The sequence below is a fragment of the Alligator mississippiensis genome, chromosome 1 (assembly GCF_030867095.1).
Source record: "Alligator mississippiensis isolate rAllMis1 chromosome 1, rAllMis1, whole genome shotgun sequence".
Classification (NCBI taxonomy): Eukaryota; Metazoa; Chordata; order Crocodylia; family Alligatoridae; genus Alligator; species Alligator mississippiensis.
In genome coordinates, this window is record NC_081824.1 from 316,139,232 (window position 1) to 316,153,591 (window position 14,360).

General features: G+C 43.3%; 1 protein-coding gene across 6 annotated transcripts in view; it reads left to right on the top strand.

Moving 5' to 3' along the window:
• The window catches only part of ACOT9 (acyl-CoA thioesterase 9), a 38,171-nt gene extending 30,386 nt beyond the window's left edge, over positions 1–7,785 (top strand). For all 6 annotated transcript variants that reach the window (XM_019495013.2, XM_059720846.1, XM_059720847.1 and 3 more), the window contains 4 exons: positions 1,599–1,684; positions 2,673–2,760; positions 2,948–3,098; positions 3,349–7,785. In XM_019495013.2, the coding sequence (XP_019350558.1) occupies positions 1,599–1,684; positions 2,673–2,760; positions 2,948–3,098; positions 3,349–3,437 (414 nt within the window). In that variant the 3' untranslated portion in view covers positions 3,438–7,785. The remainder of the gene's footprint in view (positions 1–1,598; positions 1,685–2,672; positions 2,761–2,947; positions 3,099–3,348) is intronic.
• The last annotated feature ends 6,575 nt before the right edge of the window (positions 7,786–14,360 follow it).

Genomic DNA, 14,360 nt, shown 5'->3' on the forward strand with positions numbered 1-14,360 from the left:
TTTCGCACTTAAATACCTGGCATCAAGATTATGTAAATTTAAAGGCTTAAATGTATTTCTTGGCCTTTTCAGACTGGTCCTTTTGACAGTTAGTCTTCCCCAGGTGAGACAGGATGATCTGTAGAGTTGGTGTTTTCTTGTAGTGTCTCCTCTCCAATAACTGTTTGTTAATTTTTAATGGACTAGCCTCTTTAAAACTTAAGATACTTAAATAACACTCTTGAAAAGATGCAGAAAACTTGTGTTTTCCCTTAAAAAAAACAAAACAAAAGCATACAAAACCACAGCCCAGATTAGATAAAAACAAATATGTTGTTCAAGATATAGTAGGAAAAAAATAGTTAAAAAAACCCATTTTGTTACTTGGGAACATTACTGTATGCTGAACAGATTTAATAGTGACATCTTAATTATAAAGGTTTGAGTAACTTCAGTACTAGCTTAGAAACAAAGCAGTTCTCTTAATCAGTGAAACTGTATAGGATCAGGCCTGACAAACTGCAGGTGAAGTCAGGCCTGAGCCACACTTTATTTTTCCATTAATGTTAATGGGAATTAGACTAAACCCTAAATCAGTGATCAACTTGGCTCTTGGAGTCACAGAGGATACCTGTAGATGTGTGGGGGTGCTGCTTTGATGCCCTGTATTTACAGTGTGTCAGAGCAGACTCAATTAATCAAGTCTGCTGGAGCATGCTAATTGGTGTGCCCTAGCAGCCTCCACGTCTGATGTATTCTGTGTACCAATACTTCAAAATGGCAGTGGAGGTGTTTTTAATTAAAGTTTGTTGAATGAGCTTCAGTTAAGGCACCCCCACTGCCATTTTGAAGTGCAGGGACTCTGAATACATGAGGTGCTGCGGGTGCTTTAATTAGAGCAGTTCTTGGAGTCTCTGTAATTAAAGCGCTCCCCGGAACATGTGTAAAGACGCCCAGAGGTGCAGCTGTGATTAGTTTGCTTTTTTCTGGAGTTTCATAATAAAGTGATATGCCTGCTTATTATTTTACAGTGCTCTAAAATATACTCTGTGCTTTATAAAACAATGAAGCAGCTCCTGCCCCAATGACATTGGGGTCTTATTCTTTTCTTTTGAGCGTTCTCTCCAGGAACAGTAGTGGTTATATTAATGTCTCTTCTTTATCCTGTACGACCTCTCTTTTAAATTAGCATGCGCATACAGGAGCTGGGCACAGAATTTATGTGATGTAAGCCAAAAGGTTACTAGCATTTAGCTGCAGGGCTCAACAGGTATACAATTCCAGCCTTGCAAATGCAAAACTGAAAGACATAGGTTGAGATCAGTCCATAAAGCATTGAAGATGGACTTTTAGCTGATCTCAGTTTTTAGTTTTTATGGCTTTATTTTGTGTGTTGAGTTATGTGGGCTATAGCTATCTGAACTAAGTAGGCAGTCATCTTAATTCTGTATGTGTTTTACTAGTGCTTTACTTCTCACAGATACTCAATTTCATATACACATGCTGTGTATAGTATAACAGGAATGTAGATGAATCTGACAGGACTCACTCCCAGACTGTGAGAGTGCATATGTGTGTTTCTGTCCATTTGCTGATTGTGCTTGTGTTTCTAAATAAAGGAGCGGAACATTTTCAATAGGATCTTTGGCGGTTTTCTGATGAGAAAAGCATTTGAGCTGGGATGGGCTACTGCCTGCAATTATGGGTGAGTCGCAGTTTTGCACTGTATTCCTACTTGTGTAGTCCTAGAATGTTTTGTGTGCATTTAATCAGTGTGGCAGGGGGAAACTGAATTATAGATGTAACAGTTGAGCAGTGAATCTGGAATGCATGTCCTCCAGGCAGTGGGAAAGTGCTGGAATTTTAAATGGCTGTTCTGAACTGTGGGATGTGCATTGTATTGGGCTGCACAGTAACTGTTACAGTAGATTATTCCCCCTAGCATGATTAACAGGACATACACCTTTTGTTTTCACCAAGAACTTTTAACTTTGCATTCTTGATTCTAGAACTTTGATTTTAAAGACCATGCTGCCATGCAGGAAAATACGTAACTGATGGAATCTGTTTTATCTTGAATGTACCTCTCGGAGCTATTACGACTAGCTTTTTGAGATGTACATACTGGTTAAAAATGTCAAATGTAAGTTCTTATAGGTATTGGATCTTGTTATAGTTTGTGTAATGCACAACTTCTGAATTTTACCTTCTTGTCACTTGCTCTTAGAAAACCTGACTGGGCTCGCAGTCCTGCCAACATTTATGTACATTCCTAATTGTAAGCATGTGAGCAGCCTTGCTGATGTCTGTGCAGTTATGCATGTACTTCAAAGTTAAACATATTTGTAAGCATTTGCAGGATTGGGGTCTAAGTGGTGAGATCTGGACATTTTGCTCTAAGTGGTGTATTACCGTGCTTTTTGACTCCCTGATATAGTGTCACTTAGTGTGTGATAAGAAAAAGATGACCAACACTGTAGCCTAAGAGTTTGTCAGTACAGAGGGGCAAGATGTTCCCTCAGGTTATTTATTTTCTTCTTGGTGCCCTGGTATTATTCTTAAACCATTCCTTTTTATGTATTTAAGTGTCTCAATTTCAGCTGCGTCCTTTAGTAAAGACACAAGGTGAAATTGCGTCAGGCTGTGCTGAGACATTAGATGCTTTTGATTACAATTTTTGTCTTTCTTCCCAGAGGTTCAAGACCTTTCATTGTGTCTGTAGATGACATCATGTTTCAGCGACCAGTGGAGATTGGATCCTTATTATTACTTTCTGCCCAGGTAGGAGTTGGTTTCTCTTCAGAGCTGTAAAGTCTATATTCTATTTTGTGCCTTTAGTATCAGTTGCTGGTGATGAACAATGAGCTGTGAAAGAGACAGTGATCTGTAGTGTCAGGCAGTGGAGTAAAGTCACTTGATTATTTAGTACCCAAGGTAATTTAATAACCATATCCTCTGCTTTTACTAGGTTTGTTACACAGAAAAAAACTATATCCAGATAAGAGTACACAGTGAGGTTTATGACACAGACATCAAGGAACACAAGACAACCAACATCTTCCATTTCACGTTTATGTCAGAAAATGAAGTTCCTCAGATTGTGCCAAAAACATATGGTGGTAGGTGGCAATTTTAATGCATTGCATTAAGTAGTATCCCTCTTCTGGGAAAGGGAGACCTATCCTTCTCTTGTTGTGGGGCCACACTTAACTGACCATCTCTAATCAGTAGAAATCTGTATGCCCCTTCCTGCTATATTATACATCTTGCTATTATTATTAATGCTTTTCAGATTTCTTGGTCTCTTGGGTTGTTGCCTGGTATTGAGGTTCTAATGTGTTTAGCTTTTCTTTCTTCCTGTTGTTTCAGAGTCCATGTTGTATTTGGATGGGAAGCGACATTTCAGTGCAACCATGAAGGAAACCAGAGAAGCAATGAATGCCCCTGCAGCAGCCTAGCAAAAGGCTACGTTTTAGAGGAGCCATCACCAAAGACTTCTTGCTTCATTTATGCAACGTGTTGGTGTTGGCATTCCTGCCCTTTGAAGCAGTTTGATTATGAATGTAATAATCTGGAATTCATCAGGCATATACAAAATGAAAATCATTTAGTGCTATTTATACGTCTAGCTGGAGAGGCATTTCGATAGCGTAGTGCTGCTTTCTGCCCCCCGCCCCTCTCCCCCCCCCACCGACTCCTTCTGCAGTCCCATCCCATTAGAACTTCCATAGTTAAGACACACAGCTTTTAAAGCCAGTTTTCATATTGCTATAGAAGGGTGAAAACATAGTCTAGAGCAGTGGTTCTCAATCTCCTTTGGACTCATAGCCCCCTCCATAACTCTTATACATTTTGGCACCCAGTTTCAAAAACTAATTTATATATTACAATGCTTACCTCTTTGCAGAGAAGCCTGGTAGTGCGGGTAGGGGCTTGTATAAGCAGGGACAAGTCTGAGCCTGTACTTGTCTGCTTAGTTTATCTGCTTATCTCCTGATACCTGCAACACCCTTAAAAGGATCTTAAGTCACCCCAGGATGCCTGTCAACTGCTTGAGTATCACTGGTCAAAACTCTAAAAGTATACTGTCAAAATGCCACCATTTTTATCTCTTGCTTCACTATCACCTTTGATTCTTCCTACTTGTTTCTCTGATACAGGAAAGCTCTCCAAAATGAGGGCTGCAAGTGTAATCCTGTTGGTTTATTTATATACCTGTACCTGACTCAAGTTCTTGTCCAAGTCACATTCAGCCTCCTTGTAGGTTCTCAAGGACACTTCTCAACAGCAGGAGGGTGGCATGATAGGCACATTTTGTTGCATGTGCATCTTTCATAAGACAGAATTTTGTAAGGTAATTGCAGAGCCCTGCTGTAAGAGTCTGATGTTGTGCGTTTCCTATTCTTTTTTGAGGACGACCTCCGACTCTTTCAACCCCCCCAAAATGATTTTGCCAGATGTGAAGTTTGTACCCCTGTACACAGGATCCCACTCTTCTTTTTGTGCACGTGCACTCTTTCCTGCATTAGCTTTGTAATGCAGCAAAGGCAAGATGGCGCATGAGGCAAATTCCTGAGTGAATATCAAGGGGGTGGGAAAGGGGCTTTAGTAGAGCAGAATGTGTACTGCAACAGATAAAGCCTGTGTGAAGGCTGCTTAGAACAGCATTGATCTCTCTCTGTAGGGCCTAACAAATCTATTGAATAGTTCTTGGATCAGTTAGTGGGGTTGGGGAGACCGCAGTATCCTCAGGCCCAGACAGGTTCCAACACACGTGAAGTCTATTGACCTCTGTTGCTAGAAGACAGAATCCTTGGCTGTAGAATAGATCTGTGCTTGGTCATAATGACATAATAACGTTGTACAGCTTTTACTACAAACAGCAGAAAGGATATTGTGTCCACATGAAATATGGAGCAGTTTTCCAGTGTGAAGAGGACTCAAAAACCTGCTTAAGTTTTAGAGAGAAATAGGAGGGGTGAATGGATCACAGGGATAGACCTAGATTAGGTTGTGACCAATGACAGGCTATGTGTTGAGGAAGATGGAAGGTAGCTTAGAGTCCTCTTTTTTTTTTTTTAAATAATGTTGCCACAAAAAAGGAAAGGAGAAGGTTTTCCTTTTTCTTTTATGGAGACGTGCAGCTTAGGTACAGACAAAACCAGAGGTGGTTAGTCATGTTAGTCTGAAGTCAGGAGGAAGGAAGGGCAGGGTTCAGCAACCTCAGGGCAAGATCCAGCTTGCCAAGAGATTGGCTCTGGCTTGTGAAGGTCTGATCTCTTCTATGTTTTATTAATGGTGCTCTGATCCATTGCTGCTGTTCAGCTGCCAGATCCATTCTGCTGTTTACCAGGAGCCGTCTTATCTCCTCTTGCTGTCCCAGCCCTCCTTGCTTTGTGTAGAGGGTTGCTGTCTTGCCCTCTAATGACGTTTCCCCAAAATTTGCTGCTGAATTAGCCAGTCCAAATGCCAGCATGTCTTTTTTGGGGAGGCTTCATTATGGCATGCTGAGAGAGCAGGTGTCAGTACAGAGCACAGATGACTAAACTTGCAGTAGAGGATTGGCAGCCTGCCGCTGTGGCTGGGTTGCAAATCCTGGCCTGTGCCTGGGGGTATCTGAAACATATCTTGCTTGACCAATCTCATTTCCTTCTACGACCAGGTGACCTATCACCTGGACAAGGGAGTTGAGATTGATGCCATATATCTTGACTTCAAAAAAGCCTTCGATCTGGTGTCCCATGATCGTCTCTTGGAGAAACTGGCCAATTGTTGCCTTGGGTCCTCCACGATCCACTGGCTGGAAAATTGGCTCTGGGGTCGGACCCAGAGGGTAGTAATTGATGGAAGTCACTCATCGTGGTGTTCTGTGACCAGTGGGGTCCCCCAAGGCTCTGTCCTTGGACCCATACTGTTCAACATCTTCATTAATGATGTGGACACTGGAGTCAGAAGCGGACTGGCCAAGTTCGTCGATGACACCAAACTTTGGGGCAAAGCATCCACACCAGAAGACAGGCGGGTGATCCAGGCTGACCTGGACAGGCTCAACAAGTGGGCGGACGAGAATCTGATGTTCAACGCCGATAAATGCAAGGTTCTCCACCTTGGGAAGAAAAACCCGCAGCATCCTTATAGGCTCGGCAGTGCTATGTTGGCTAGCACTATGGAAGAAAGAGACTTGGGGGTCATCATTGACCACAAGATGAACATGAGTCTGCAGTGCGATGCTGCGGCTAGTTAAGTGACCAAAACGCTGGCTTGCATCCATAGATGCTTCTCAAGCAAATCCCAGGACGTCATTCTCCCCCTGTACTCGGCCTTAGTGAGGCCGCAGCTGGAGTACTGCGTCCAGTTTTGGGCTCCACAATTGAAAAAGGATGTGGAGAAGCTTGAGAGAGTCCAGAGAAGAGCCACGCGCATGATCAGAGGTCAGGGAAGCAGACCCTACGATGACAGGCTGAGAGCCCTGGGGCTCTTTAGCCTGGAAAAGCGCAGGCTCAGGGGTGATCTGATGGCCACCTACAAGTTTATCGGGGTGACCACCAGTATCTGGGGGAACGTTTGTTCACCAGAGCGCCCCAAAGGATGACGAGGTCGAATGGTCACAAACTACTACAAGATCGTTTCAGGCTGGACATAAGAATTTCTTTACTGTCCGAGCCCCCAAGGTCTGGAACAGCCTGCCACCGGAGGTGGTTCAAGCGCCTATGTTGAACACCTTCAGGAGCAAACTGGATGCTTATCTTGCTGGGATCCTATGACCCCAGCTGACTTCCTGCCCTTTGGGCGGGGGGCTGGACTCGATGATCTTCCGAGGTCCCTTCCAGCCCTAATGTCTATGAAATCTATGAAATTACAAAGACATTTCAAAAGGCTACCTATAGATATACAGGTGAGATGAAATGCTCCCAAGTGTGACAAAATAGTACCAGGGAGCAGGTACTGATTGTATTGTTTTGTTCCACTGTCCATCTTTGTGGGTTGTCAGTTCTCCAGCATCCCAAAATGCATTGCTTTTCCTACCCCTGTCTGCCCCCAACACGCACCCCTCCTTCTGCTCCTAGTGGGGTCCTAGGCTCTCTGCTGTTCAACACTTTAGTCAGTGATCCTGAAATTGATACAACTCTGATGATTCCATTTGTGGACGACCCAAAGATTAGTGGAACGGTAAACGGTGATGAAGGAAAACAGTCATGTAGAGTTGGACTGATTGCTTGGTAATCTGGGTCCAAGCCAAACAAAAAAAAGGTGTTATAAGAACTTGAGTTGAAATGTATTGCATCTAGGACTAAGAAATGCAGGCCATTGCCACAGAACAGGGGACTAGCCTGGAAAGTAATGACTGAAAAGGTTGAGTGATTTTCATGGACAAAGTAAGTCAACCAGACAGAAAACTTTTGACAAAAGAACCATACAAATGATTCAGAGGCTGGAAAAGACTCCCTGTAGTGAGAGTGGAGCTCAGTCTGCTCAGCCTACTAAAATATTAGTGGATGACATGGTTACAGTGTATGTATAATGGAGAGAGAGACTGGTTTTTTATGACTCAAGTGTAGAAAAGCATAAGAAGAACCTAGAGTTGGAAGCTGAAGCCAGGCAGGATCAAATGGCACCTCTGGCTTTCCAGAAATGTAAGTACTAGAGCTGTGGAGTGAGAGCTATCTGTAGCTCCCTGCTTACAATCCAGTGCTGGTACTGTGAGTCTCTCTATTACATATAGTAATGAGTTAAACTGGCTACCTAATAGTGTGTCCTCATTTTTGCATCCAACTATAAATAAAGTTTGCCTCCTTTCCAACTGCACCCCTTTTGTGTAGATTTTGTTTTTGTAGTCTTAAGGACATCATCAACATTGGCTAAGGCAGAGAATCCAGCCCATCAAACGGAATACAGTGCATAGTAGTGGAAGACTTGCACATTTTGTAGAGTTCATGGAGACCTAAGGATGTATTCCAATCAAAGCAATATAAAAATATCTGAACAATCACACTAGTTAACAAATAAACTCCTTGAAATATAGGTTTGTGTGTCCACTTATTTCACTTGTTCCAGTGACAAAGGAAAAGTGACTTGCAGCTGGCTCACTCAGTATTTTCAGTGGTACATATTCACAGATCTTTCTGGTTGGATCACAGGAAAGTAGGGCTGGAAGGGACCTCACAAGGTCATCTTGTCCAGCCCCCTCCTCAAGGCAGGATCATCCCTGCCTAACTATGGCAAACTACCTCTCTCTAAACCAGGGGTGCTTAATCCCTAGCCCTCAGGCCCCAGCTGGCCTGTGGGACTCCCCACGGGTCTAAAAGGCTTGGCTGTGGGGGGGGAACAGTGGCACCATCTGTCCTTACTGCCAAATTCTTTGCACCCATGGGGAGCCCTGGGCCATATGCAGTACATCAGGCACCTGATCCCAGTGTGGGGGACAGGGCAGGTGCAGCATCAGGCTCCTGGCTCTGATGCTCATTCCCATGGATCTGATCCCAGCAGGTGCGAATGGATGGGCATGGGGGTAGAGGGCACAATCCCAGGGCATGGGTCTGGGAGGGGGCAGCACTGGGCCCAACATGTGGAGCTGGCGCAGGGTCCAGTCCTGCTTGCGGAGGGCTGTCGCCTAGATTACAAGTAGCCTTGCAGATTGGCTAGCGATAAATGAGGCAAGGAACAGGGCTACAGCCCAACCTTTTATTGTTTGCACCTCAAAACAAGGGGCGGGAGGCAGCAGTGTGTTGTCTGTGGGGCAACTTCAGAGGAAGTTTGCCTCTGACTTCCCCTCTGGGACAGGAACATCGTCTTGACAGCAGGTCTGACTGTACTGCAAGGAATTTATGGTTGGATGAAGCAAAGGCTTCTTCCTCTGCAGCACTTGTGCAAGTGCATAGCTCTACACATCTAGCTTCCTGCTGCATGGCATAGAACTGGTGAGGGAGTCTGGCCCTTACCACATTATCCACTATGGGTCTTCATTCCTACAAGTAGCCATAAATATATATAGTTTAGATACACGTGTGTGTGTGTGTGTGTGTGTGTGTGTGTGTGTATACACACACATATCTATATAAAGCATTATACATGATACATACAGATTATGTAATATATAATACTTTTTTATTATATGTAATTTAATATCTATTACATGATATGTCCGTATTCATGGTAGTCTCAGGGAAACTGAATTCAAGGCCCAATTAAAATGGATTGAGTTGAAAATGGGAACATGAGGCCTAAGTAGACAATGTGCACCAGTGGTGCCATCTGCTGGTGTATTTTGGGATTAGTTACGCCACAAGTAGTATGGGCAGCCTCTGTGAGGCATGGTAGATGGGGCAGAGAGCAGAAAGCAGAGCAGGAGATCAGGCAGGAGAAGGGGATTGGAGTGGCATCCAAAGAGGGTGCAAGGTGAATTTGTGGCACTCTTCCCAAAAAGGTTGGTACCTACTAAACTGAAATGATGGAGCTCAGAAAGCCAATTGATTGCCTTCCACTGCCAAAGATGCTTTGTGTTTGCACCTAAAGTTATTTGTGCTTTGTAGAAAGAGAGAAGTCTATATCTGGGGACACTGAGGGTGTTTATACATGGGCTCTGGGAGGTGTGTTGGGGGGGGGGGGCGCTTTAATTAGCACAGCTCTGAGAGCTGCACTAATTAAATGTGCCCGGAGCATCATGTGTATCTGCGTCCCCATGCTGAAAAACGACGGTGGGGCTCTGAACTAAAGTTCCTTTAAGGAGGTTTAGTTTAAAGTGCCCCACCACTGTTTTTCAGCACAGGGACGCTGATGCATGTGATGCTGGAGCTTGCCGGAGTGCAATAATTGCCACACTCCAGTAGACTTGATTAATTGAGTCTTCTCCAATGTGCTGTAATTACAGTGTGTGGGAGCAGCCTCTCTGCACGTGTATAGGAGCCCTGAGGCACCAGGAGTTTAAAATGACTCGGCAAAAATAACAAATGTGAGTGGTTGGTATGCTAGAGTTTTTGTCAGACTTTTGGCCCTGCTGACAAACAATATTAAGTACATTTTCCTATTGTTGGTGATATACATTCTCCTCGGACTCACACACGTACCACCCCATTCACAATCTTACCTCTTTGGAATCCACATTTTAGGTGAGTCCCTGCATCAGTTAAAGCATGTGTTAGCTATAGTCAATACACTGCTTTCATAGTTGTGGGACATCTATTTGCCTGCAACAGTATGGTGCATTAACTAGTCTCTTACAAGACAAAGGAAACCATTCTTCTGCTGTATTCGGCACTGGTGAGGCCTTACTGGGAATACTGTGTCTACTTTGGGGCACCACATTTCAGGAGAGATTTGAATTCTAGCAAACATAACATGTGAAAAAGGTAGGGAAAACTGTCATTGTTTAGTCCGGAGAAAAAGTTGAGGGTGGATTTGATAACAGTCTTCAGCCACTCGAAGGGTGAAGGGTGGTTATAAAGAGGAAGTGATAAACTAATCTCTGGCTGCAGAGGACAAGACAAGAAAAGCCTGAAGAGTAGGAAGAACTTCCTATCTATGAGTGTGGTTAAGCTGTGGAACTGATTATCTGGAGAGGTTGTGAAATCCTTGCATGCTTTTAAGAGCAGATCAGGCAGACATTGGCCTGGGATGGTTTAGACAGGGCTAGTTCTGGTTCTGCCTTGACCAGGAGATGGGACTAGATGACCTCCTTGGGTCCCTTTCAGCTCTACTTTTCTATGATTTTATATACATTAAATACTATGTAGACTTAGATCACATGGTTGCATATCAGACCTGATGCATTTCTTTGAATTAATGAGAAGAGGTTGAAAGTGAAGATAAAATTAAACAGAAGGCAGAGAATCCTATTGCTTGATCACTTTGATGTAAAAGTAACATTCACTCTGATAAGTATCTCATTAAAAACGTTGGAACAATGGCCAGAGGATATGTTGAAGACACAGACAAGAACATCTTCCAGATTTTATCCTTAATCAGTATTCACAAGAGTTGCCTCGCCTATTTGAATTCACTTGAAGTTAATCATGATTTATTCTGTCTTTGGAGCTGAATGCTTTGTATATGAAGCTTTACATAAGTAAAGGATAGTCCAAAATTTTCAAATCTGGGCGCTGGAAGTCAGTCTCCTAAATTTATTAATATATCTCTAAGTAAAAATGGTCTGAGCACCTACAGTGCCTGTTAACTTCAGCCAAAGAGACCATGGACTCATCTAAGGCCACTTCTTTATTTGATTCATTAATATTTTTTAGGAACCTAATTTTAGGCCTTACATTTGAAAACCCACAGCTCTTGTGCTGTTCAGAAGCCCACTATGCTATTTACCAGGTATATCAGTAATTGTGGTGAATGAGCAATACATTTTCCTCTGGCATGAAAAGCATTAGGCTTGACTCAACAGTGAAGCAGACATGAAGAATAAGCATAAAACAGGAAAGCATAGACTGATTTTTGACTCACTATTTTGTTAGTTACAGTGACTGTAGAAAGTGAGATGGACAGAGCAGTGAATATTTAACTGCTCCAAATATTTGCCCCAAACCACAATCTAATATTAAACAGCCTTAAATCTCTTGTCAGCTACTCTTCAGCTGGACACGAGTAAGAGGTTTTTGAGAAAGGAGCTGAAAAAGAGGTAGCAACAAACTGGGAGTGCACAAACACATACAAGAGTGGAAGAGTCTCAAGCAGTCTTTGTCTGCTGCATATCCCATCTCGGACAATACTGCTGCCAGACCTGTGTTACGGAATTTGGTTTCCTGCATTAATTCTGAGCCAAGATCACAAAACTAATGAACACTAATGGGCAGTTTAGTATGAAAAATATAATCCTCTCAAGCACCTGGTGATAACCAGAGAATTTACCACTCTTATTTTAGACATCTGAACTGTTCCGTAAGTGACAACTCAATTCAGCAGTATTGTATTGGGATGATAAGGTACGTAAATATCTCCCAAAGGGAAAGGAGATAACCTTTCAGACAACTATCACAATTCAAACAATCTTGGGTCCTTTATTTCTTTTCTGCATTAGTCATATTTTTTTCTTTCTTGTCTCTATCATCTCCCATTCAACTCTCTCTGGGGAACTACTTTGCTGCCTTTTTACTACTTGCATCTACTTGCAAAGCTATTACAATGTTAAGAGACTCAAAATACCCTAATTGCTTAACAGCCATATGCACCAGGGTTTCTTGAAAGCTGGTCTAGAACAGGAAGAGAGACCTCAATGGCAGAGCTGAGCATAAGACCAGCTAGTCCTTTTCATCTGTGCATGATGTAACCTGAGTCTGATGCAGGTGGGTGACAGTATAACTTTTGCTGGTGATGATGGATTAGATCATCAGATCCTCTGAGTTCTTGGTTGTCACAGCTGTGGATGGGCTAGGGCACAGGTGACTTTCTGCTCCCTCATCTCCAATCTTTGGAGCAACATGGAGGCTTCTGGTGTCCTAATAATGATCCTAATGTTACAAGATGGCAGTGCTTACGGTTCTTGGTTTTCCTTTTTTGTAGCAGCCTTAGCTCCCCCAGCTTGTTTTCCTGTTCTGTCCTGGAGGCACTTGGTGGTAGGTGTTCAGTCTCCTGTCCTTCTATTGGCTCCATATTCATCCTTGCCACTTTCCAGCTTTTCTCCCTGAACAACACTCGAGTCTCACCTGGTCCCTTTATACATTTCCCCCCAAAATGTCTTTTCCCCTTGTATATTTTAAGGATGGGAAAATTTACAAATTTCTCTTTCCTCTCAAACTAATTTTCTTCCTTTCCAATGCTTGTTTCCAATATACAGAACCACTCCCTTACTCAGCAGTTCTCAGGTCCTTACCTTTTTTATTAAAACAAAAAAAAAAATTAGTTGGTACTGCTTTGTTACAAGCAGCACCCCTGCATAAACTTCTAGAACAAGCCCTTTACATCTGGAATAGCTGTACTACTTGAGACCTAAACCTGCCATTTTACAAGCAACTCCTGTGTGCCAGCTCTTCTCTTCCAACTCGTAAGTACTTTACCTCCTGTTGCGTCTCCCTTTTGTTTCTGGGATTCAATATTTTACACAACTTGCACTCAGGTGTTTGGTGATGCCATTGTTGCATGATTCTCCAGTGCTTTGAATGTGGATTTCTAATGTACTGTAGGGGCTTTTGTCATTTTCTTCCGTTTGCCTGTTAGGCTACCTGGTGTAGTGAATGGCTGCAAGCAGCACGTTCAGTGAAGTCTATGCCTTCATTCTGTTTCATTGGGTCAGGATGGTGGGACAAATCCTAGTATTCTGGTCAATTTGGGGCTTGAATGACAGTTACCTGACTGCTGCTGAGCTGAACAGGAGTGGAAATGTTGGTGTGGTGAGTAAAATGATAGATAGGAGTAGCAAACCTCTTACTGGTACCTGCATGAGAGGAGTGCAGCTGCTGTTTTGTAGCAAAGGGCACATTAGATCTGTTTGAGTCTTGGGCTCTCCCTGGGTGCCCAGGCAGTAGTCATGGCCAAGTGCCCACCTGTCATCTGAAGCTAACAGGAAAATGAAAACCTCCTGGAATGTACTCTGGCTAATGTTGTTACAACCAAGACTTTTCTAGAGTTGTTTAGAGCAGCGTTTCTCAACCTGTGGGTTGTACCCAAAAGTGGGTTCCAAGAATATGATGAAAGGGTCACGAACAACCTTTTAAAAATTGATCAACAAATTTAAAAAATGGATTCTCCTTTAAAGGAGAAAAACGTGGGAAACCGTGGCTTTCCTTTGCAGGCTATCAGTGTCCCACCCTGTGAGAGGCTGTTTGGGGCTCTCCATGCCCCACACACCCTGTGGGGGGCTAAGGCCTGGAGGCAGTGGGTCAGGAGTGAGGGGCACTGGGTTGGGACTGGCCATCCATGTTTACAAATGGGTCCTGGTAGAAAAAAAGCTGTTTGTATTTTAATTACAGTGATACTCAAAGGCCTGAATCAGGTTGGGGCTCCAATGTGGTAGGTTGCTGTGCAGGCACACAGAGGTCTGCTTTTCACCTGGGGAAGGGTACACAATCTAGGAAGTGTATCCTGAGCCATACTATATAGTTCGGTGAGAGTTCATCAGGGGCCTGGGGGCAGGAAGCATTGTAAGAAATAAAGTGCACAAGAGGAACAAGCCTCTGTGATTGTATTTAAAACATTAAAGAATCCAACACTCCTGTGGCTCTCGGGCTCTGAACTGTAACGCTTGTGGAGGGGTTGGATTCTTATTCACAACATAGATGCTTTTCCAGTTGCCTTTGCTGCATGAACTTAGATTGAAAAGATCTAAAGGAAGTGGGTTGCCAAAGCACACATGAAGACACACATTTAAGAGGGATTCCAAGTGCTAGTGAAGAACTAGCATACCTTAGTGGTGATGTTTTTGATCTGTGGGAAGAAATGTGTGA